Genomic DNA, 23,352 nt, shown 5'->3' on the forward strand with positions numbered 1-23,352 from the left:
TAGACCAAGACATAGACCAAGACATAGACCAAGACGTCGACCAAGACGTCGACCAAGACGTCGACCAAGACGTAGACCAAGACGTCGACCAAGACGTAGACCAAGACGTAGACCAAGACGTAGACCAAGACGTAGACCAAGACGTAGACCAAGACGTAGACCAAGACGTAGACCAAGACATAGACCAAGACGTCGACCAAGACGTCGACCAAGACGTCGACCAAGACGTAGACCAAGACGTAGACCAAGACGTAGACCAAGACGTAGACCAAGACGTAGACCAAGACGTAGACCAAGACGTAGACCAAGACGTAGACCAAGACGTAGACCAAGACGTCGACCAAGACGTCGACCAAGACGTCGACCAAGACGTCGACCAAGACGTAGACCAAGACGTAGACCAAGACGTAGACCAAGACGTAGACCAAGACGTAGACCAAGACGTAGACCAAGACGTAGACCAAGACGTAGACCAAGACGTAGACCAAGACGTAGACCAAGACGTAGACCAAGACGTAGACCAAGACGTAGACCAAGACGTAGACCAAGACGTAGACCAAGACGTAGACCAAGACGTAGACCAAGACGTAGACCAAGACGTAGACCAAGACGTAGACCAAGACGTAGACCAAGACGTAGACCAAGACGTAGACCAAGACGTAGACCAAGACGTAGACCAAGACGTAGACCAAGACGTAGACCAAGACGTAGACCAAGACGTAGACCAAGACGTAGACCAAGACGTAGACCAAGACGTAGACCAAGACGTAGACCAAGACGTAGACCAAGACGTAGACCAAGACGTAGACCAAGACGTAGACCAAGACGTAGACCAAGACGTAGACCAAGACGTAGACCAAGACGTAGACCAAGACGTAGACCAAGACGTAGACCAAGACGTAGACCAAGACGTAGACCAAGACGTAGACCAAGACGTAGACCAAGACGTAGACCAAGACGTAGACCAAGACGTAGACCAAGACGTAGACCAAGACGTAGACCAAGACGTAGACCAAGACGTAGACCAAGACGTAGACCAAGACGTAGACCAAGACGTAGACCAAGACGTAGACCAAGACGTAGACCAAGACGTAGACCAAGACATAGACCAAGACAGACATACTGCAATGTAATCCAATGTACTGTAATCTAATGTAATGTAATGTCATCCGCGTACATTAGCTAGCCACGGAGACGGCCGCTTTTATCAGGCGGAAATAAATCATTTTTCAATAAACGGGCCATGCCCTTGGGTGACGCCGTGAGCTCGCCCTAATCCGACATCGGGAGAAACCAGCTCTTCAACATAATTGCTCGCGAATAACTCCCACGCATCGGCGGACGGTAATTACGCGCTTATCGGCGCTTTTGCGTTAGACTCCCATGTCGACGTACTTTTTTTTTTTTTTATTCTTATTTTTTGCCTTCTCTATTGACCACGCAAAAGATGCTTAACGACGAGTTGTGTCGGCGCGGTGCCACTTTTGGCCTGATGGGGCGCTCTGCTCTCTCTTTGCTAGTACATCTACTTGTATTTTTCTGACTGTTATTATGGAGTTTTAGAGTTAAGAAAATCAGTTTTTGTAGACTTAATTATTCATTTTAGGAGCACTTTTCCTTACAAGGATCTCGGGGGGTGCTGGAGTTGATCCTAACTATGTGCACCAGGCGGGGGACCAATCACAGAGCACAAGGACATAGACAACCAATCACTTGAAGCAATATTTTGAATACTATTAGGTTATTATGCATGTTTTGGGGGGAGGAAACTGGAGTACCCAGAAAAAAGCCACAAAGAAAACATGCAAACTCCACACAATGACGACCTACCTGGGGTTGAACCCCCGACCACAATACTGTGAGGCCAAGCGCTAACCACTCATCCACCGTTTTGGTCGATATGTCCAAAAAATTGATATTTTTGATGTCGAAATTATATCATTATATCATTTTTATCATTTGATGCGGGTGTGTTATGAGAATTATTTGTGCTCGTATTTTTTTTGCAGTCAATGGCAGCCAATCAGGGCCCAAGAAAATCTTTTGCAAATAACATTGTAGTTTGTCCTTGTTTTTTTTCTATTGTTTTTCTTTCCTTCCATCAACCAACCAAGCATCTTCCTTCCAAATCAGCCTCCTCCACTGTATTTTACCGCTCTATTTTCCAAGCCAATTTGACAATGTCAGCGCATTAATTCATGCGCACGCCTGCCTTTTTTCTCTTCCTTTTTTTTTCTTTTTTAATCACGGCCGGTGAAGGAAAACGGGGGTGTAAAATATTTGTCTCTTTCTTCCCCACGCCGAGCATCGGGCGGCTCATTACAGCCACTTCAAACGGCGGCTTTGCATCATTAAAAGCAAGCGCGAATAAAATAAGAATGAACAGCAGCCACGTAAACAAACAGAGGCACATTCTGCTGCTTTAACACTTTTTTCTTCTCTTTTTTCCCATCTTTCTTTCTTTGTCTGTCTGTCTTTTTTCGCGACAGACGGTCCACGGCCGACCCAGAAAGAAATACTCTCTCTACGGGCTTTCATGCTTCTCTTCCTCAAGCAACTCATCTTGAAGGTATCTCACATCGGCTTCCAAAAATCCCAGTCTTTTAAAAAAATGTGGTGACAAAAGTAAGGCCCGTGGGCCGAAAGTGGACCCACTGGGGTGTCCCATTCGGTCCGACGTGCTTTTGGTTGCTCATTTTGCATAATTCAATTGTTATGACCATTTGTGATTGGCTCTTTCGCCCCCTGCTGTTATAACAGTGCATCCAATAGCAGCCAATGAGTTAAGGAGACCAACTGGAAGTTTTATTTCTATGTTTTTGGCAAATATTTTAAAATTAAATGAGGTAAAATAGTCAGAATTTTCTCCATTCCTTTCTCTGTATATACAGTAATCCCTCAAATCTCAGATTAGATTATATTAGATTAGTTTAGATTACTTTATTCATCACGTATTCTGGAAATATCATCAAGAGGGTGAGAATACAGACACAGCAAAATAAATTGTAGACATAAATAAACAGTTAATAAATAAATAAATCATATAAATTAAAATATGAATACATAAATAAATTTACAAAAATAAAAAGAAGCAATAAATTAATACAAAAATATATTTTCGTCATTTATATGCATTAAAAAAATGAAATAAAACTTGTGATAATCAAGAAATTACTTTATTACTGTATTTTTCATCTTGTTTTCAGGACCGAGGTGTAAAAGAAGACGAATTGCAGAGCATCCTCAACTATTTGCTAACAATGCAAGAGGACGAGAACCTCCACGATGTTCTCCAGGTTCTGGTGGCCCTCATGGCCGAGCACCCGGCCTCCATGATTCCAGCCTTCGACCAAAGAAATGGAATACGGTGAGGAAAAAGAAACCCAGTTCCAAACCAAAATCCCCTTTTTGCCTTACACTTGAACGACCAATCACAATCCTTCATCTATGTCTGGCAGGGTCATCTACAAACTGCTGGCATCCAAGAGTGAAAATATTCAAGTGCAGTCCCTCAAAGTTTTGGCCTATTTTCTCAAACATTTAGGACACAAGTAAGTCAAAAAAGAAGCCATTTTTTACTACAAACTTTTCCTATTCATTAGCATTGGTCAACTTGTTCAACTGCTGGAAACCCTTCGCTTAGCATTCCATTTTTTCCACTAACACGCAATGGTCGCGGGGGTGCCGGAGTCAATCTGACTGTCAATGGGTCGCTAGCCAATCGAAAAAAACATTTAAATAGTCAATATGAGATGAAAAACCACTTAAATAGTCAATTTAAAATGCCAATGCTTTCCCATTCATGTTGTTTTGTTTAATAGTGCATAAATGATAAGATTGTTTATTTTCAAATTAAATTTATAAGGAAAAAACTAATTTATCGCCTTGGTGCAGTGTTTTTTTGGCCTGACTTGGGTTCAGGCTGCGTGGGATTGATTCCAGCACCCCGATATTAAAAAATAAGTAATAACTTCCATTTATATGTCCAAATAATAAAAAAAAATGGCGGATTTAAGCACCAGCCACCCACATTTAGGCAATTTCTTTAAAAAACAACGTTTCGTTCATATATTTTTTTCTTCTTAACTTAGCCATGAATGAACACAGATGTCCAAAACGCAAGCAAAGTCATTTTGGCAGCAGCACGTTCCTCGCCACGTTCACCTTGGCGCCGCTTTGGTTCCTGTGGCTCGTTTGTCACCGCCCAAGCCGCCGTATCCCCCCCCCCCCCCCACTCCTCCGTGCCTCACTTACATCTTGATTCCACGGGACGGGCTACCTTTAGTCATTCGCCATCCCTCCCCACCCTCCCCAAGCCGGGTTTTTTTACGACCCAGTGCGCTCGCTAACACGCTTCCCGTCAGACTCTTTTAAAAGACGTTTTGCCGCAGTATCCTAGCCAAGTGTTTAACTTTGATTTGTTTATTTTTTAACCGTCAGTGGCTCTTGAATTTGCTTGGCCGCATTCTTACATCATTTTGTCGCATCGTTAGCATGTAGTAATTATAAGAATGGTCGTTCATGCATTCATTCTGAAAGTTGACGTAAACAATTTGACAGATGGGCCGGATCAGTATAAGATAGGATACAAATAAAAAAGTGCATCCGTTAACAGTACATATGAAACATATTAGAAATGGTTTAATTTGTTAAACATTAACACAGCCTTAATTAGAATCAATACCCGTCGGTTACACTGATAAATATCTTGATCCACGCAGGAGGAAGGTGGAGATTATGCACACCCAAAGTCTCTTCACACTCCTGGGCGAAAAGCTCCCTCTCCACGGCGGCGCCTTGACACTGACCACCTACAACGCGCTCTACGAGGTAAGCCTTGGCGTCATGGGGAATTTTTCCTGTTTGTGGGCGTCACCTTATGCTCGCCCCACCTTCAGATTCTTACAGAGCAGGCGTGTACGCAAGTGGTCCGCAAGCCGCACGCCGAGCCCGACTCCGGCACCAAGATTCAGAACCCAAGTACGCAACTATATTTGAAATTTTGAGTTATTTCATGGCGTTTTTTGCCCGACTTTTACATTGTCGTGCGTCAAAATTGGCCCAACAAATCCACAAAACGTAAAAATAAGCAGTGAAATGACTTGGACTTTGTCATTTTATGACTTTGTCTTCATATTTTTAGTAGTTTTAAAGTAGTTTTGTCAATATGGTCTGGAAATGTAACAAATTTTAGTTCAAATCAAGTAAAGATAAGCAGCAAAATGACTTAAAATTTGGACTATAATGATTTCAACCCTATAAAATGACCATGTATTAATGTTTTAATTTCAGAAAATTCAGATTTCCACTACCACAATTCAAATCTTTAAATATTACAACTATAATCTTGTAATATTACAACTATACAGTAGTCTTTTTTTCTCATTTCATGACTTGAATCTCATCATATTATGACGCTCAGACTATTAAAAGTGCGCTAATTATTTTAATCCTTCACTTGGACTTTTTTTTTTTGCAAATTTGTGAATTATTTTTGAATTTTGCAGAAGGTTCAGGCCAAGTGTGAGTACTGCATGTTTGTTTTTTTAATATATTTGTTTGTTTCTCCACAGTGATCCTAAAAGTAATAGCCGGCCTATTAAAGAAGTCAACCCCCAGTGGCGAACTGATGGAAATACGCCGCCTCTTCCTCTCCGACATGATCAAACTATTCAGCGGCAGCCGAGAAAACAGACGGTAAGAAACTCATACTTTATTTTTCCGATTTTGGAACAAAATGTTCCCATTGAGACTTCTCATAACTTGATTATTTTTGACATTTTTTTGTCTTATTCTCGAGTTCTAGTCCCAAAAAATATAGGTGTGGGATTCTAATGTTGCATTTGACGAACAGGTCTTTCTTTAAGGACTCTCCTGTGAATTTTAATTAACAATAAAACAAGCCATTTGCTTTTTTTTTGGTTGATTCTTTCCATTCCGCTCAACCACGCTTTGTCGTCTAGACAACTTAATTAATTTTCCTTTTTTTAAACCTGACGGCGACCGTTTTTTCTTGTTTTCATGGGTAACGCGCGGGTGTTTTTGATGTAAGCTGCCTGGCTTGAAAAATGTTCGTTTTTGTCATGTTTTCAGATGTCTGCTTCAGTGCTCGGTATGGCAGGATTGGATGTTTTCTCTGGGTTTCATCAAACCCAAAAACCCCGACGAGCAGAAAATAAGCGAGATGGTCTACAACATCTTCCGGATTTTGCTCTACCACGCCGTCAAACACGAGTGGGGGGGCTGGCGAGTTTGGGTGGACACGCTCTCCATTGCTCACTCCAAGGTGAGCGCCGTTTTATGGCAAAAAATATATTTTCGGGGGTATTTTATGTACTTTGTGTATTCTCTGGACTATAAGTCGCACTTTTTGGTGCCTAGTTTGGCCTAAATTTTATGATTTTTTTCTTCTTCTCTTTACATAACAGCTTGTATTTTTTAGGTTGTAGTTATCTGGAAAAAAACATATGCTAATTGTTAGCCATTTAGCTGATTTTCTTAATTTTTTTGCTATAACTGCAAACTTTTTTAACTAAAAATTTGGTTTCTGATAACATCAAAAAAATCCTCACCAATGTGTAAAGTATATATATATTTTTCTCTTCTTTTTTGTACATTATTTAGCTGCTGTGCGACTTATAGTCCGAAAAATTAGGTTGTATATATTTTTGGCCACACGAGGGCGCATTTTTGTTTTGCCTGACAACATGGACTCGATTCCCAACATTTAATCGACTCTCAATATGAAAAATTGTTGGCGATTGTTAACCAAATCGTTCAAAACTCCCATTTGATCGGAAATATGAGGCCGTCAATGACAACCAATCAGCTAACAGCCCCCATATTGATTGACAGGTGACATACGAGGCACATAAAGAGTACCTGGCCAACATGTACGAAGAATACCAACGGCAGGACGAAGAAAACATCAAGAAAGGCAAAAAAGGATTGGTCAGCACCATCTCTGGTCTGTCCGCTCAGCCCGCCGGCATGACCGACATGGCGGACACGGACGGCGGCAGCTCGCCGTCGCCGGGTAGCGACGCCGCCGACCCGCCGACGGAAGGACCCACCCGAAAAGAACCGCCGTCCCGAACCCTCCAACTGGCGTCGGACGTCAAAGCCGAAAAGGTGGAAGCCACCGAGGTCAAGATGGACGACGCCGACGTGCCATTGGAGGTGGCATCGCTACTGGACGCCGTCTATCCCGACGTCTCGGCGCCTCTCATCTCATTGGATGACGACGAAGATGCTGGAGCGCTTGTGTTGGAGGAGGCTCCGCCTAGCAAGGCTCCGCCCATCGACGAGCTTGGGTTCCTCGATGACTCGTCGGCCATTTTGGAAAAGGAGCGCCTCGTGGATCCCATCCGAGAGGACGTTGCCTCGGTGGAAAATTTGGTGGCGCCCCCCAAAGGTGACGGAAAGGAGGTCAAGATTCAGACTATGGCGAGCACCCAGGTGAGGATGCTGAATTTTTAGTTGGTTGAAAAATGACAAATGAAGATAGAAATATTCAAATAGAGATTAGAGATGGCACCCATCTCGTCATTTTTAGAGGAGCGGAATTGGTTATAATTCATCAAAAAACTTATTTTCGACAATCTATTCATTTTTACGTATTCTCCGCACTATAGTTACAATTAAAAAAACTCAATAAACACTAAACTATGCATTATTGGTTAATCATGCTATAAAATTGGTACAAAATTGAATGATTATGTAGTTTAATGAAGTTAAAACATGCCCTTCATGCAAAAAAATATTTTTTAATTGCCTAAACAAAAACAAACAAAAAGTAGTTCAATCAAATGATCACCCAGCGCTAAGTAATGCAAATATTTTTGTGCAATTCATGATTCTATTTATATATTTTTGATATATAGTTGAGATTCTGATTGTTTTTTTTTTTACATATTTTTGGATAAAATAGTATTTTTTTGCATGAAAATGTATTCCTCCCCATGCATTTGTTTTAAAAGCATCTTCATTTCATTTTGCAGTTTTTTTTTTGTAATTACTTCCTCCGTAATTGGGCAGCAAAAGTCCTAAAGCGCCGTACTTGAAAAACAGAGCACGTTTAAATGTTTTTGTTCAGCGTTTGTCTTCGATTGACTCCCGCTGATGCCTTTTTTTTCCTTCTTTTTTTAAGGGGCTTTCGGAGCCGTCTCGATGATTTGTTCATCGGCGTTTATCGCTCGCTCTGAGGTTCTTGTTGATGTTATTGTCGTTTTTTTCCCCCCTTTTTATTGAGCTGGTGGGAAAGAAGGTTGGCGGATGACTCCTTGTACGTTTGTCATATGTTGTGAACCCATTGAATCGTTAGTCTGTCCCGATTGCATCTTTTTTTGCATGGGAGTCGCTTTTTACTGGATTTGGAGTCCATTCCTGGAGATTTTTTGGTCATATTGCAACATTAGAATCGTAAAAAAAGGAGATTTTAACCGTTTTTGTCATATTGCAACATTAGAATCGTACAAAAATGTAACCGTTTTTGTCATGTTGCAACATTATAATTGTTCAAAAAGGTGATTTGAACCGTTTTGGTCATATTGCAACATTATAATCGTATAAAGAGGTGATTTTAACCGTTTTCGTCGTATTGCAACCTTATAAATGTACAAAAAAGTTATTTTAACTGTTTTTGTCATATTGCAACATTATAATTGTGCAAAAGGGTGATTTTAATAGTTTTTGTCCTATTGCAACATTTTAATCGTACAAAAAGGTAACTGTTTTTGTCATATTGCAACATTATAATCATACAAAAAAAGTGATTTTAACCGTTTTGGTCATATTCCAACATTCTAATTGTACAAAAAGGTGATTTTAACCGTTTTTGTTCTAAAAAATGTAAACAAATACGTTTTCAAAACAAGATGGTTTTTTTTACCCGATTCCTGATCACATGATCGCTTTGGGCTTCCCTAAAAGCTGATTTTTATTTTTGATTTTTCCTTCAATTGGTCGCCAGTTGTTAGAATTTATTTCAAATGATGATTTTTTCCCTCACAGATGACGACGGGCGAGCTGACAGAAGAGGAGGAGGCACGGCAACCCGGGTTCAGCCCGGGCCCCCGCACCACCATGTTCCGCATCCCCGAGTTCAAGTGGTCACCGCTGCACCAGAGGCTTCTAGCCGACTTGCTCTTCGCCCTGGAGAGTGACGTGCACGTCTGGAGAAGGTAAGCAAAAAAACACACAAAAACTTCTTATTGACACTGAGTTTTAGTAGCCATTTTTAAGAGCCAAACTAAAATATGCCTTATACATTACGTGGATGCTGAGTGGTTAGCGTGTCAACCTCGCAGTCAGCTGGGATAGGCGCCAGCACCCCCTGAGAGCCTAGTGATGATAAAGCGGTTCAGAAAATGAGATGAGAGGGAGGATCTTGATTGGGTTTGAGTCTGTATTGTTTTAAAATGTGATAAAATGTCCTTTAAAGGGTTAAAATCCCTTCCTTCCCATGACTACTATTGAATCAAAATGGGTTTTAATGTGTTTACCTGCTCTCTTTTTTTTAGTCATTCCACCAAATCGGTGATGGATTTCGTCAACAGCAGCGAAAACATCATTTTTGTGCACAACACCATCCACCTCATATCGCAGATGGTGGACAACATCATCATTGCCTGTGGGGGGATTCTGCCTCTACTCTCGGCCGCCACCTCGCCCACCGTAAGTCGCTACTGACATCTAGTGGTGGGGTGGCTCACGCTCACCATATTTTCTCCTTTTTTGGGGGGTGGGAAGGTGGAGAACATCGAGGCCACGCAAGGCATGTCGTCGGAGACGGCCATGACTTTTCTGTCCCGTCTGATGGTGATGGTGGATGTGCTGGTCTTCTCCAGTTCGCTCAACTTCGGCGAAATCGAGGCGGAGAAGAATATGTCGTCGGGCGGACTCATGCGACAGTGCCTCCGACTTGGTAAGCCCAAATGTCCCATTCTCGTTAACAGGGGGAAACGGCAGCAAATGATCGTGAGATTTAAATAAATTAAGACTCAAATTGATCAGTACAAACTGAATGACCGTATTTTCCGTGCCATAAGGCGCCACTAAATGTGCTTTATATATAGATCAATATTGATTCATCATTTTATTGAAGTCCTTTTTAGCACAGCTCCATTTTGTGGAAGCATAACAATCCTACTACTTTGTTTTATAATAAGAAACCGCTTATATATTTATGAAACAAATTTTAAGATGTGCTATTCATTAAAGGTGTGCTTTATAGTGTGGAAAATATGGTAAATGTGCTGATTTAGTCTCTGGTTATAGCCCAATTAACATTACCATATTTTTGGTACTATAAGGCGCACCACATTTAAAGGCGCACCCTCATTGAATGACATATTTTCATTTTTTTTCATATATAAAGTACACTATTTTAAGGCACCCTGTCTATTTGTCATAAGTTCAAGACTTTTAAGTGCGCCTTATAGTAGTGAAAATACGGTAATATATAAATGTCCTATTTGGGTCATAAAAAATAAAGCCGCATGAGATCTACGGCTAAATTTGACAGGCGTCTTGTGAAGATTTAATGCCACATTTGATCATCTGTTTGAACTTGAAGCTTCTATAAATATATTTGTCATGAGATAATTGCATCCGTGATATTTGCTCAGTTTGCTGCATGGCGGTGAGGAGCTGCCTGGAGTGCAGGCAGAGACTCGCCCACCATGGCAAGTCGGCCTCCCCCGGCGCCACCACCGCCGCCGTAGACGGGCGCCAGGACACGCCGCCCGATGCCGGGACTCCGGGCGAGGTAGCGTTCTGTTCCAAATCTCCCGTGGGACATTGTTTTCTTCCTGGTTTGTCACTTTTACTAACCTCTTGTGTTTATTTACCAGCTTTCCAGCACTTTCCAAAGTGTCCCCTTGAACCTGTCCCCCGTTGAGGACCCCGATCGCCTCCTGCAAGACGTGGACATCAACCGCCTGCGCGCTGTGGTCTTCCGCGATGTGGTGGGTAGAAAACACGGGTCAATTATTGACCAAAACTAAATGTTAGCTTCATTAATAATTATACTTTAAGCGAGTAATCACGGAGGTTGTTGGATAGCCATCTTTTGGAATTAAAAACTATTTTAAGTCCTTCACAAATCTTCTTTGCGAACTTGGCTATGAAATACATCTCATTGGAATCTATCTGGTTGAAATTTTCAGGAAAACTATTTGGCACCCTCTGCTGTTTTACTGAAGCAAATGCATGGGTATTTTGAGGATAATAGATCACAATATGATGATATCCCGTTACCCTGAATGACCCTAAAAAAACTCGTTTGTGAGCAATCCACCATCTTTTCTAATATGTCCCTATGTTTAAAATTTTCTTCATATTTTAATCTTGGTACATAATATAACTATAATGCATTTGTATTGACAGGATGACAGCAAACAAGCTCAGTTCTTAGCCCTGGCCGTGGTCTACTTCATCTCAGTCCTCATGGTGTCCAAGTACCGCGACATCCTGGAGCCTCGGCGGCAGGTCGGCAGGACCGTCACAACCGCCAAGTCGGCGGAGCACGAATCCCGCCCTCCCCGGGACGCCAAATCGGCAAGCAAGTGCACGGGTAAGTGTCGCTAACCAACTCTCTATGCTTAAATTTGCCACTAAACTCAATGGAATATTCCAAACTAACATTTTTTTTATTCATCCCTACTATACTTTAATGGCTCTTTATCATTTTATAGTGATGCTCTTTCACTTTTAGGGTTTGCACCTATTTTAAAATATATATATTTCTTTCAATTCATTATTACAGCACTTCTGTCATTGCTTTATAAACCTGGCGGGTTGCCTTTTTCCTTTAACTATCTTTATTAATAGGTCAAATATAGTTATTTTCTTAAAATTGCTTGTACAGTGTATCATTTTTTGTTGTACTAGCAATGATCCAAGAAAACAATTTGCTAAACACGTTTCTTTTTTGTCTCAGCGCAAACATTCCCGGTGGCCCCGCCCACCGAGGAACGAACTATCGACGGCGTCGGAACCGAGCGCCTTCTCAACGGCGCCGCCTCCGGCGCCTCCGTCGAGCTTTTCTCCGGGCATCCGGCACCCTCCTCCTCTTCCTCCTCCTCTTCTTCTTCGGGCCTCAACATCAAGGAGATCCTCAAGAGTTTGGTGGCTCCGCCCGCCGAGGGCGCGGAGGCGGGGCCGGAGCCCGTTTCCTGCCTGGAGCTCAGCGCCAAGGCCCAAAGCAGTCGACCCGTGCAGTTTCACTCCTTTGACAGGTAAGAAAAGCGACCAATGACGGCAGTAGATGTCCAATTCATTTTGAAGGGGAGGGCTCAGACAGCATTCACATGATTTATTATTATTATCCATAACTAAACAAAGCTGTAAATAAAATGGGAATAAAGCTAGAATTCATATATTTTTTTTTTTTTTCTTAATTCCATGGCATATTTAACCCCTTAAATGGAGTATAAATGCTCATGTAGTAGTATATACCTGATTTATTATTATCCATAACTAAACAAAGCTACAAATAAAATGGGAATAAAACTCAAATTCAGATATTTATAACCAAACAATCAAAACAAACACAATCTATAGCCCCCTAATGTTGTTTTTTTACATGTTATTTAATTCACTGTGAATGCTCATATTTCACTGCCATTTAGATCATTTTTCAAAATATATTATTGCTCATTCATATATCAATGATAATAAATATTACTCTACAGTCTACATGAATAAAATAAGATCCAAAACATAACAAATACAAACAAAAATGCACTCTGAAATTAAACCAGTAGCTCAAAATGCTCTTCTTTCATTACCATTGACGGCATTAGAGGTCCAATCCATTTTTTGACCGGTAACGTAAAGGGAAATAAAATAAAAAACAGCATCTGTAAACCGGCCACGACGTCAACCTTTTACTTTATTTTATTTTCTCAAAGAGCGCTTTCTAAATAGGCCGAGGTGAGTGTGATGAATGGGAGTCGCGGCGAGAAGGTCGCGGGGGTCTCCAGGGTGTTGATGACAGATTAAACAGAAGCGCCACCCCCCCCCCCCCCCCCACCCGCGTCCGTCCGGCCCGTCCACTTCACGGCCCGTCGGGCTAATCCGACGCGGCGTCCCCAAATGAGTTTCTACAGCCAAAGAGTATGCTTTTTGAGGCGCTGTGACGCCGGGCGTCTCGCCGCGCCACCCGCCCGCCGTGTCTAATTGTCTCGCACCTGTCGGCCAAATGAGCTGCCAGAAGCCGACGGGTCTTTCAATGGCTGGTCGGAACGGACGCAGATTGGACGTGACAACGTCAAAAGGGACGGAGAATGACTGTGGGTGGGGGGCACCTGCTTTCCGGACAATTTTAAATTGGACCTGGATGACATTTCATCTCCGAGTTGGATTTGGGTTTTCATTTATTTAATAAAGGGACAATACATAGGAATGGACATATGCAATGGAAATATGTAAGGTTTAGCTAAATGCTAATTTCCCCTAAAATTGGACATCTAGCGCGGTCAATGGTAGTGAAAGATGATCATCCAAAACTAGTTCAAGTAAATTGAATATAAATAGTTGTCAATAGCAGTGCATTTTAGGGTCCTTACAGTTAAATGTCAATTTTAGATATTTTCCTAATGATTTGGAGGGCATTTTTAGGCTACTTCTTCGTCTTGGGTGGCTTTCTGCTTGTTTTTGTGACACTTCTGGGTGATACTCGGACGTTTGGTCGCCGGACATTTGACAACATGACAGAGTTTACTGTTGAAACCAGCTCTCAAAATTATATACATGAGAGAGTTTAATATCTAAATATCTACTGTTGAAACCAGCTCTCAAAATTATATTCACCTGGGCGACCAAACGTCCGGGCGACCAAACGTCCGGGCGACCAAACGTCCGGGCGATCAAACATCCGGGCGACCAAACGTCCGCTCACGCTTCCGGTACAACTCCTGTTGGTGTTTGGACATTTTAAGGTTCCTTCTTAACTCATTGGCTGCCATTTGACTAAAAAATTGACATAAATGTGGATACACAATTGAGCAAATTCCTCAAATCCGTTTAAAATTCTATTGGAAAAAACCCCAAAGTAATCTATTCTGTATCCACAGTAAGACTGGGCTACAAAGTAAAAAGAAAAAACCCAGTAGGGGTGCCGTATCAACCCCCTCATCCCCCTCCTTAGTGGGAGTCTGACACCCGTTCTACAAGTCCAAATGAATAATTGATGCTATACGCAAACAATTCCATTTTCTCTCTCTCTCCGAACTTGTCCGTCTAATTGTCCCAAAAAGCCAGCAAGCCAACCGCTAATTGTTTCCAATTGCCGCCTTCCACTTTATTGTCCTTTTGTAGCACTAAATAAACCCCGGCGAGATGTGATTGGCTCATTTGAGGCGCGCGATTGTAGCGTACGCCTGGTTAATATTCATCCCCGGATTAATCCCCCCGCTTCATCCGCAGCAACTCAATTAAGAGCATCCCATTAATAAAATATGCTCCAGATAAGACATGCAAAATTCATGAGCCGGGAACTCATGAATTATTCACGTCTGGCGTTCCTACGGCGTTCCTACGGCACCCCCTCCATCCCCTCCCGATGTTCTGATACCTGTCAATGAGGTTTCACGCGGGAGGGGAGAACAAAGGTCCGCCAGATAAATGACGCTTGTCAACGGTTAGCTTCAGAGTCAAAAAATCTCTGGAGATGACAATCCCAACCCGGGTGGAGCTTTCAAGACATTTTTTTTCTTCTTCTTTTTTTTTTTTACCCGTAGTTTTGATCCACTGGCATGCCGCAGAAGAAAAACAAAATTAGCGCAATTTGGGGTTTTGTCGTCAGGCGCCTGTCAGGCGCCGCTCAGAATGCCGTGGACATAAATAATTCAAAATGGAGGCAGAAATGAAGGAGGAAAAAAAAACCTTCAACTTTATAGTTGCTAGAAAACGGATCCGGATAGAAGCGAGGAAGGCTGGCAGTTCGTTAGGTTACATTAGATTCCATCATATTTTTCAAGCTAGTGAAAGCCTTCAATAACAACAAAAAAACTACAAAAATGTACACTTTGGTCATATAGGTCAGCGAAGATGTGGCTCTCGAGCTGCACACGGCTTCCAGTCACAATAATATATGGTATTTAGTATATATCATGCCTCTTTTTTATCCTCTCTTAAAACAGACTCAAAATTATCAGGGCGTATTCAAAACATATATTCTATTTAAAAATATATATAGATATGTTTATTTTTAGTAAAATTTGACTGTCAATGTTTGTAATTTTGTCTAATTTGTTAACCACTCCTCTAGGTTAAAAACAAATCATATATTCTATTTAAAAAAAAAAAAAAAAATATATATATATATATATATATATATATATATATATATATATATATATATATATATATATATATATATATATATATATATATATATATATATATATATATATATATATATATATATATATATATTTTATTTTTTTTAGTAAAGTGACTCTATGACTGTTAATGTTTATAATTTTGTCTAACTTTTTAACCACGCCTCCTCTAGGTTATTAAACACCAGCAAAAATCATCACCCATCCCATCCATTTTTATTCTCATATCACCCAATCACAGTCCAGATAAAACTTTAACCCCTATTAAATCATTTTTTCCTGCTTTTCTGTCCATTTTTCCATACACATCCGTCCTTAACATGCAACTCGAAACAAAACCATTCCTGTACTGTCTCAGCTTGAGCATATCCAGACCTTGACATGAACCCGGACCCCAAAAAGGGGTCTCAATGGCGGGCCAGCTGTCTGTCATCAAAAATCCTCAAAAAAACCCCAAAGAGAAAACGCAGACTCACATAGGACTGAAGTTTTTTGTGTGTGTTTTCTCCCTATAGGAGCGTAGTACTTCCCATCAAGAAACCCCCCGTGGGGGCCCTGGCCATCACAGTGGGAGGGGGCAGCCCCTCTTCCGGGTTGGGGACCTCGGATGTGTTTGCCGCCACCCCTAAAAGCACCATTAACACCATGGGTAAGTCGGCGCAGTCTCACGGAAATGTGTGGCCCCTCTTTTTAATTTTCATGAGCTAAAATGTCAAAGTGGTCCCGGTTCATGTTTACATTAGGATTAGAATTCACACGGGATTACACAATCACTTGAAATTGCATTAAGTGTTTGATTTGTCCAAAAAAAAATGTTCAAAGGTTCAACATGCATCAATAGTTGGCAAATTAATAAGAATTTAAGCAAGATATGTTCTATTTACTGTTAGAATCTTTATTATGATATATATTTATTAACTATATTGGAAAAATATGTCAAATCAAAATTCCAAAACTTGTCTATTTTGAGTCCAAATTTTAGTCTAAAGCTTCAGATTTTATCAAATTCAGACTCACTTTAAAAACCCTGAATCCACTTTCAATCAAAACTGGTTTCGAATTTCCAACAGCAAACCAAATTGACAAACAACTTGAATCCAGATTGAACATATAAACATATGTGCATGGCCAAACCGGATTGAATCCTGATCCTCAACAATCCAAATCTTCAAACCCCCCTCAAAAATTTCCTCCCGCATCCACTAAAACCCATTAGCATCCCTAACACTCGCAGCCAATCACTGCCAACCCTCCCTCCCCCTTTAAACATCCCCAAATCTGGATCATCCACATCTTACCCCACTTTATCTCCTCGTTATCTTCTCTCCACCGTGTACTCTTAAATATTTCCACCACCACCAGATGGCAGAGTTGCCCTTCCCTATCCATTTAGCTTGGGTCTCACAATACAAACCTTTGTGTGGCTTGCCGAATTCCCCCTTACGCAACCCACGGAAAGACATCCCTGAAAAATGTCCGTCTTCCACCCTCCCCCTTTTCACAGCTACATTTCTAAATGTTGTTCTTCTCTTCGTTTTCACACCAATCATCGGCCTCAGCATCTGAGTTTGACCGCAAGACGCGGCCCGCGGCACGGGGGGGAAAAATCCCCTTACGCTCGGCGAGGAATCAGGGCGACGCATCCCGAAAGCCGCCGGCGGCGGCGACGTTCACGCCGGGACCCGTGATATCACATTGTTTGGGGCTTTCCCCTCGTTCCCGTCGAGACAACAACACGCTCTATTGTGGACCGCAAATCGTCAGGTGTTGGTCACAGAAGTTAGTTAGCATGGCCCCGAACCACTTCATTGGATTAGAATTTGAGAAATTGAAAATTGGCATTTTAGACCAAACAAAAGACGGAATTTTCTTAACCTCACATCGTACTTTACTGCATTTTTGGGGACAAGAAGTCGTACTGAAAATGCTACGCTAACATGTTAGCTGAGGTGATATGGGCAGGAGATTTTTACGGTTTAGAATGCTATTTTTTTACTGATTTTTGATGGGGGAATTAGTTTGTAGGACAGATTTAAGCGTATTTAAACTTTTAAAAAAACATTTCTTGGGTTGCAAAGCTTATAAAATTCCCATTTGAGTCGCAGTGAAAATGCTATGCTAACATGTTAGCTGAGGTCACATGGGCACGAAATTTTCCCGGTAAAGAAGTTTTTTACAATTTTTTCATCGGGAGGTTCATTTGTAGGACGTATTTAAGCATATTTAAGCTTTTTTTTTAATCATTTCTTGGGCTGCATAGCTTATAAAATCCATCTAGTGGCAGTATTTTCCTCCAACTCCAATTTTACTCCAAAAAATCGCACTAAAAATGGCCGCTGTCATCTTTCAGGAGCTACGGACCCCGCCGGAACGTCCTCCGGTTTGGTCAACGGCGCCACCAGCAAGAATCTTCCGGCCGTGCAGACGTTGGCGCCCATGCCCGAAGACACGGCACAAAATATGAGGTGACCAATCAGATCATTTCATTGTGCCCAAAACCCTTTTCTGCGGATGGCGAAAGCGTCTCGGCGGCGGCAGCATCATTGCGTGCGTTAGTGACCTTGAGTCATCTCCCCTCGGCTCTAATAGTTTGTGACAGAGCCCCGGCTGGGCTGTTTCTGCTCGGCGAATGGAGGATCTGTTGCCATGGCAGCCGCGGCCGGGACTGCGCCAGCCTAACGTAACCCCGGACTATGATCCGTTTCGCATGCGGCAGAAACAACCGATGCACTTGTGTGTTGATGTTAACCTTTGAAAAGGCACTTGTCGACTGCTTGGCCATTTTAAAAAAAGATACTCTTTGGGAGAAAATAAAATAGAATACTGAGTAATTTAGCCAAAAATCACAAAATATTTGAAAGCAAATTTTTCATTTATTCATTCATTTTCTGAACCGTTTATCCTCGCTAGGGTCCTCGACACTGTTGGACTTCTTGGCCATTTTTAAAAGATACCTTTTTTGAAGAAATAAAATAAAATAGAATACTAAGTAAATTATCCAAAAAATCGCAAAATATTTGAAGGCAAATTGATTTATTCATTCATTTTCTGAACCACTTATCCTCGCAAGGGTCGCAAGGGATGCTGGAGCCTATCTTGGCCAACTGGCTTGAATTGGTAGCCAGCCAATCGCAGGGAAGGAGACAAAGGACAACCAATCATAGCTAGGGTTAGGCAATTTAGAGTTTTCAACCTATTTTAGCATGCATGTTTTGGGATTTGGGAGGAAAGTGGAAAACCCAAGAGAAAACCCACGCAAAATCCATACCGTACACAGTAAGAACCAACCTGGGATCGAACCCACGACCCCAGAACTGCGAGGCCTTCACACTAACCACATAGAAAATTTGAATTAATTCCAATACATTATTTTTTACTTGACTTTGTACTTTATACTTTTGACTTTAATGATGAGTGATGAGTATGTTAATACTTGAGTCCTTTTTTTCTGTTTATGTTTCATCTGTAATGTTAACGGATGCACTTTTTTATATGTATCTTATCTTGTGCAGCATTACATCCAAGCTGGAGCGAGCTCTGGAGAAAGTGGCGCCATTGTTGCGGGAGATATTTGTGGACTTTGCGCCCTTCTTGTCCCGCACCCTGCTGGGTAGTCATGGCCAGGAGCTCCTCATCGAAGGTACGACCACCACCACCACCACCACTACCTTATCGTCTCCTCTTTCCAAAAAGATCTCAAGCACTTTGGCTAAAAATAGTTTGGCGGTAAGAAATAGAGAAAAAAAAGCAAGCCATTTGACCCACTTCTTGTGAGCTTTATGTATTTCAAAGAAAGGAAAAAGCGGCTATGTTACGCCAATGTCCGCAACATGATTCGGATTATAGTAATTAGATTTTTTTTTCTTTTTCTAAAATCACATTTAGACAATAACATTAGCGTGTGCACTTATGGTTGATCGTATTTATGTGCCTTTGACAATGATAGACGTCCAAGTCGTTTTGATTGATGGAAGTTATGTTTTTAGAAGAAAAAACTAAACAAACTCAGTTACCCACATTTTTATCGCATGTTCCTCTTGCAACAGCTATAAAATTATTTTCTACATGGTTTTATATAACTACAAAAATATATTTTCTATTGTTTTCAATGATATTATCCTTGACTTAACTTTGCCAAATATATTCCCAACATTTTTTACAACTATGACACTTACTATCACTATAAAAAAAATATTTATATATTTTTTCTACACATTAACTTTGCTACAACTCAAGAAAAAACTATTCTACAAATATAGCTCTTATTATAAAACTACAAAATATATTTTCTATGCAATACACCAATTATCAATCCTATTACTTACTATTAATAGTGGTAATATTATCTACAATTAAAAACTAAAATGATTTAATACAAGTACAAGTTACTTATAATCCAACTAGAAAAAATATTTAGTATTTTTGTTATGTTATATTTTGTTTTGTTTATGTTGACTAGCTACAACTACAAATGTATTTAGTTGACGTTATAGTATTTTGTATACATACTATTTTCCATTATTACAATTAGTACAAAAATATATACTGTGATATTACATTAAAATGAAATGAAAATCTAACTCCAAGTTACTAATTAAAAATCCATTAAAAATGCACTTTGCTAAATAATATTTGCCTAGCAACACATAAAATGCCATTTATATTCTCCTATTTCTTTCCTAGCCATTTTTCCATCCTATAGTATCAATTTAAAAATGGCATCCATCATAGCCAACACACTAGCTAAAAAACAGAATTAAATTACATTAAAATAAATTAGAATATGTGAATTTAGTCTTTCCTTCAAACTGGCCTAAACTGACACTTGCCGTCCTTTTTATTCACTCCGACTTTGACAGTAGCCGCTCATTTTCTCCTTTTTTTCGCCAAATTGAATCCCAAATATTTGTCAAGCGTGCGGAAATCCACAGTTTACCCTGCCGTCCTTTTTCTCGCACTTGAAAAAAGTGTGCCGGCGTGCAAAGGCTCTCCATTTAGCAGTAATTACCAGCAATCCATCACGTCTAAGATTATCCGGGGTCAAGCCCCACCCACCCCCCCTCCAACCCCGGGGTCCCTTTTTTAACCCTCTGCGGCAATTACCGCGGAGCCGCGTCCGACACTGGCGCTGTTGTGACGACGGCCGTCGGCCCGCCGTCCTCCCCCCGGGCGACCCCCACAATGCCACATTCAACCCCGGTCGCTGTTTACAGGAAAAGGACTGGCAGCCCCCCGTGTTTAAAGAGAAGGCATTTAGTTTGTCTACCGGCGCGAGGCCGGGGTCAGCCGGCCACCTGACTAGCGCGTCACTCGCCGCTGACTTATGGCTCGGAACGTCAGCGCCGTAACGAGAGGTCGACGACGGCGGCGGCGGCGGCGCCCTCTGCGTACGAGAGAAGGGTCACTTCCTCTCACGGTCTTTACAATATGCTCCTTTAGGGCCGGCCGTACAAGCAGAAGGTCTAGCGGCTGTAAAAAAAAGATGTCCGTTCCATATGTGGCGGTATGTTTTGACCCGGGTTGCCCCCCCAATAACCGATTTCCGTGTTTTGCGTGTCTTTTTTGATTCTTGTTGGATGGAAAAGGGAAAAGGAATGGTTGGAAAAAGGAGAATATTTTAACTAGGGAGTATTTGGCCTTAAAATATGTGTGAAAGTGGCGGTCCGGGGGCCAAATATGGCCTGTCACATCATTTTGTGTGGCCCGGGAAAGTAAATGATGAGTTTCGACTTTCTGTTTTAGCATCAAATTAAAATTAAGAATATTGATGTATATTACATTTCCTGATTTTCCCCCTTTTAAATCAATAATTGTCATTTTTTAATCATTTTTTTCTGTTTTTAGTTCAAAAATTATTCAGTTAAACCTAATATATATATTAAAAACAGATAAAATAAACATTGTTTTAGATATATAAAAAACTGAATATTCAGGGATTTTAATCCAGTTCTTTTCTATAAAAAAAATAAATATTATATCTAAAATGGTCCTGCCTACGTGCAATCATGTTGACGTTAAAGTCAGTTGGCGGCCATACTAGAATGGCTAAAGAAAGGAAAATATTAGGAATCCCCCCATTATTTCCATTCCAATCGAAAGAAAAATCTCCATTTTCAAAAAAAAAAAAAATTCTGTCTCATTGTGCCCTGTGGTTATCTGGCAACCCGTTTGGGGCATCCCCCATCTGCTGCCTGTAGTTGACTGGGATAGGCTCCAGCACCTCCATAATCTCTCTAAATGATACAGAAAAAAATGATTAAAGTCATATTTACAAGACTTTTAAAGAACTATGTGTACTTTACCATAAAAAGTTGTTGTTTTCATCCATATTGTTCTTTAAATTCATGTATTTTATGGTCTTTTTATAGGTCTAGTTTGCATGAAGTCCAGTACGTCAGTGGTGGAACTGGTGATGCTGTTATGTTCTCAAGTAAGTTTGACCTTTCTACTTTTTGACCTCACCCAAAGCCCGCCATCCAAAAAGTGGAACAAGTGAAACATCACCAAAGAATGTTAGACAACTGCAAATGTAACAAACGCAGGCATCCATCATCCTCTCTCAGATTTATGGGATGTGTCACAATCACCCCGACATAGTTTCTGTCCAGAAACATAAAAAAATCAGACTCGGGAAGGAGGAGCAAACGACGGTTTGGCTAACGTAGAATGTTGAATTTGTTGACAATCGTCGACAAGCGCTTAAGCACCCCTAAACCCGGGTGAACGATGACTTGGGAGATGACTTGTTAAACCCGCGTTTTGAGGTCGGAGTCTCCGTGTAGAGATCTTTAACATACCTTCTGTCAGCCCATCACTCTTCCGTCGGGGGGGCCATAAGGAAGCCATTACTCGCTGCCTCTTTTGTGGATCCAGACACAAGAAGGTGGATCGTCGTAAACCATGGTCGGCGGGGCGCCGGATCGTAACGCCGACCGGCTCCGCCCCCCCATGGCAATGGTCAAAAGTTATTGAAAGTTATTTGACGTAGATTTTCATGATATTGTGTTATTGAAATGTCCAAAAAGTGATTTTAAAATGATATTTTGGACACAAATGAATGCGAAATGGCTAAATAATTCAATTAGAATGTAAATAATCTTTTGACCTAATTTCTCACCCAAAAAAATATTCTAGCATGATATTATCATCAGAATGGTGGCTAGCGTGCTATTGATAGCGAGCAGAGGGCTAAAAAACTTGTAATGATAATAAATTCTGGTTGTGATGTCACAACCAGAATTGATGCAAAAAGAAAGAGCCTATTTTGGTGATATGACTATGAAATTATTATGATTATTTTTAAAAACAGCCAGATTTGAGTCCAAATTTATATTCTGCATGTAAAATGACACTCATGCAATCGTTTGTTGTTTGATATCCTCAATATTTCATATCATATTTACCTAAAATGGCCTTTTGCTCTCATTTCAATGCCATATTATGTGACAATACTTCGTTTAATCACCCATTTGCAATTATTATTGTTATTATATAACTCAACAACAAAAATCCAACCCATTTGTCTGAGATGACTTAGCGCTCAAAACTGATTTTAATATTAATATTTTAGTTTGAAACCATCCCAAAAAATAACATCCCTCCATTGTGAACGCCAAAATACGACCCTACCTTGACCTCCGACCTCTCCCTGTTTGGCAGCCCGTCACATCCCTGCATAAATTATCGCTAATGAGCCGCACCCTCGTTCCGATTCGCGCAGACTAACGACGTCGACAACGTACCTCAACTTTCCTCGACTTTGCGAAAAGGTCAAGCGGCTCTGTTTCTTGTAACCGTTTTTTTTTTTTTTGCGTTGGCGAGGGAAAGGGAGCCCAGATTTAGCCATGGAAGGCCTCCAGATGTGGAAGACGTGGCCAAGCAGATAAAAGCAAAAAGGCTCCATGTGCACTGACAGGTCGGATCCAAACGCTCGCAAATACTCGTTGCCCTGCTGAATCTCACCAAGATGAAAGCGGTAAACATCAACCTCCCCCCCAACCCCCTC

General features: G+C 41.1%; 1 protein-coding gene across 1 annotated transcript in view; it reads left to right on the top strand.

The window, feature by feature from the left end:
• LOC144200605 (neurobeachin-like) overlaps positions 1–23,352 on the top strand; it is a 124,208-nt gene that overhangs the window by 32,721 nt on the left and 68,135 nt on the right. The window contains exons 14-32 of the mRNA XM_077722850.1: positions 2,490–2,569; positions 3,207–3,367; positions 3,459–3,551; positions 4,722–4,830; positions 4,899–4,980; positions 5,574–5,697; positions 6,094–6,286; positions 6,856–7,458; positions 9,013–9,182; positions 9,522–9,675; positions 9,751–9,925; positions 10,629–10,768; positions 10,854–10,967; positions 11,389–11,575; positions 11,942–12,239; positions 15,863–15,996; positions 17,698–17,812; positions 18,860–18,987; positions 21,716–21,777. Of these exons, the coding sequence (XP_077578976.1) occupies positions 2,490–2,569; positions 3,207–3,367; positions 3,459–3,551; positions 4,722–4,830; positions 4,899–4,980; positions 5,574–5,697; positions 6,094–6,286; positions 6,856–7,458; positions 9,013–9,182; positions 9,522–9,675; positions 9,751–9,925; positions 10,629–10,768; positions 10,854–10,967; positions 11,389–11,575; positions 11,942–12,239; positions 15,863–15,996; positions 17,698–17,812; positions 18,860–18,987; positions 21,716–21,777 (3,122 nt within the window). The remainder of the gene's footprint in view (positions 1–2,489; positions 2,570–3,206; positions 3,368–3,458; positions 3,552–4,721; positions 4,831–4,898; positions 4,981–5,573; positions 5,698–6,093; positions 6,287–6,855; positions 7,459–9,012; positions 9,183–9,521; positions 9,676–9,750; positions 9,926–10,628; positions 10,769–10,853; positions 10,968–11,388; positions 11,576–11,941; positions 12,240–15,862; positions 15,997–17,697; positions 17,813–18,859; positions 18,988–21,715; positions 21,778–23,352) is intronic.

The sequence above is a fragment of the Stigmatopora nigra genome, chromosome 8, assembly GCF_051989575.1.
Source record: "Stigmatopora nigra isolate UIUO_SnigA chromosome 8, RoL_Snig_1.1, whole genome shotgun sequence".
Classification (NCBI taxonomy): Eukaryota; Metazoa; Chordata; class Actinopteri; order Syngnathiformes; family Syngnathidae; genus Stigmatopora; species Stigmatopora nigra.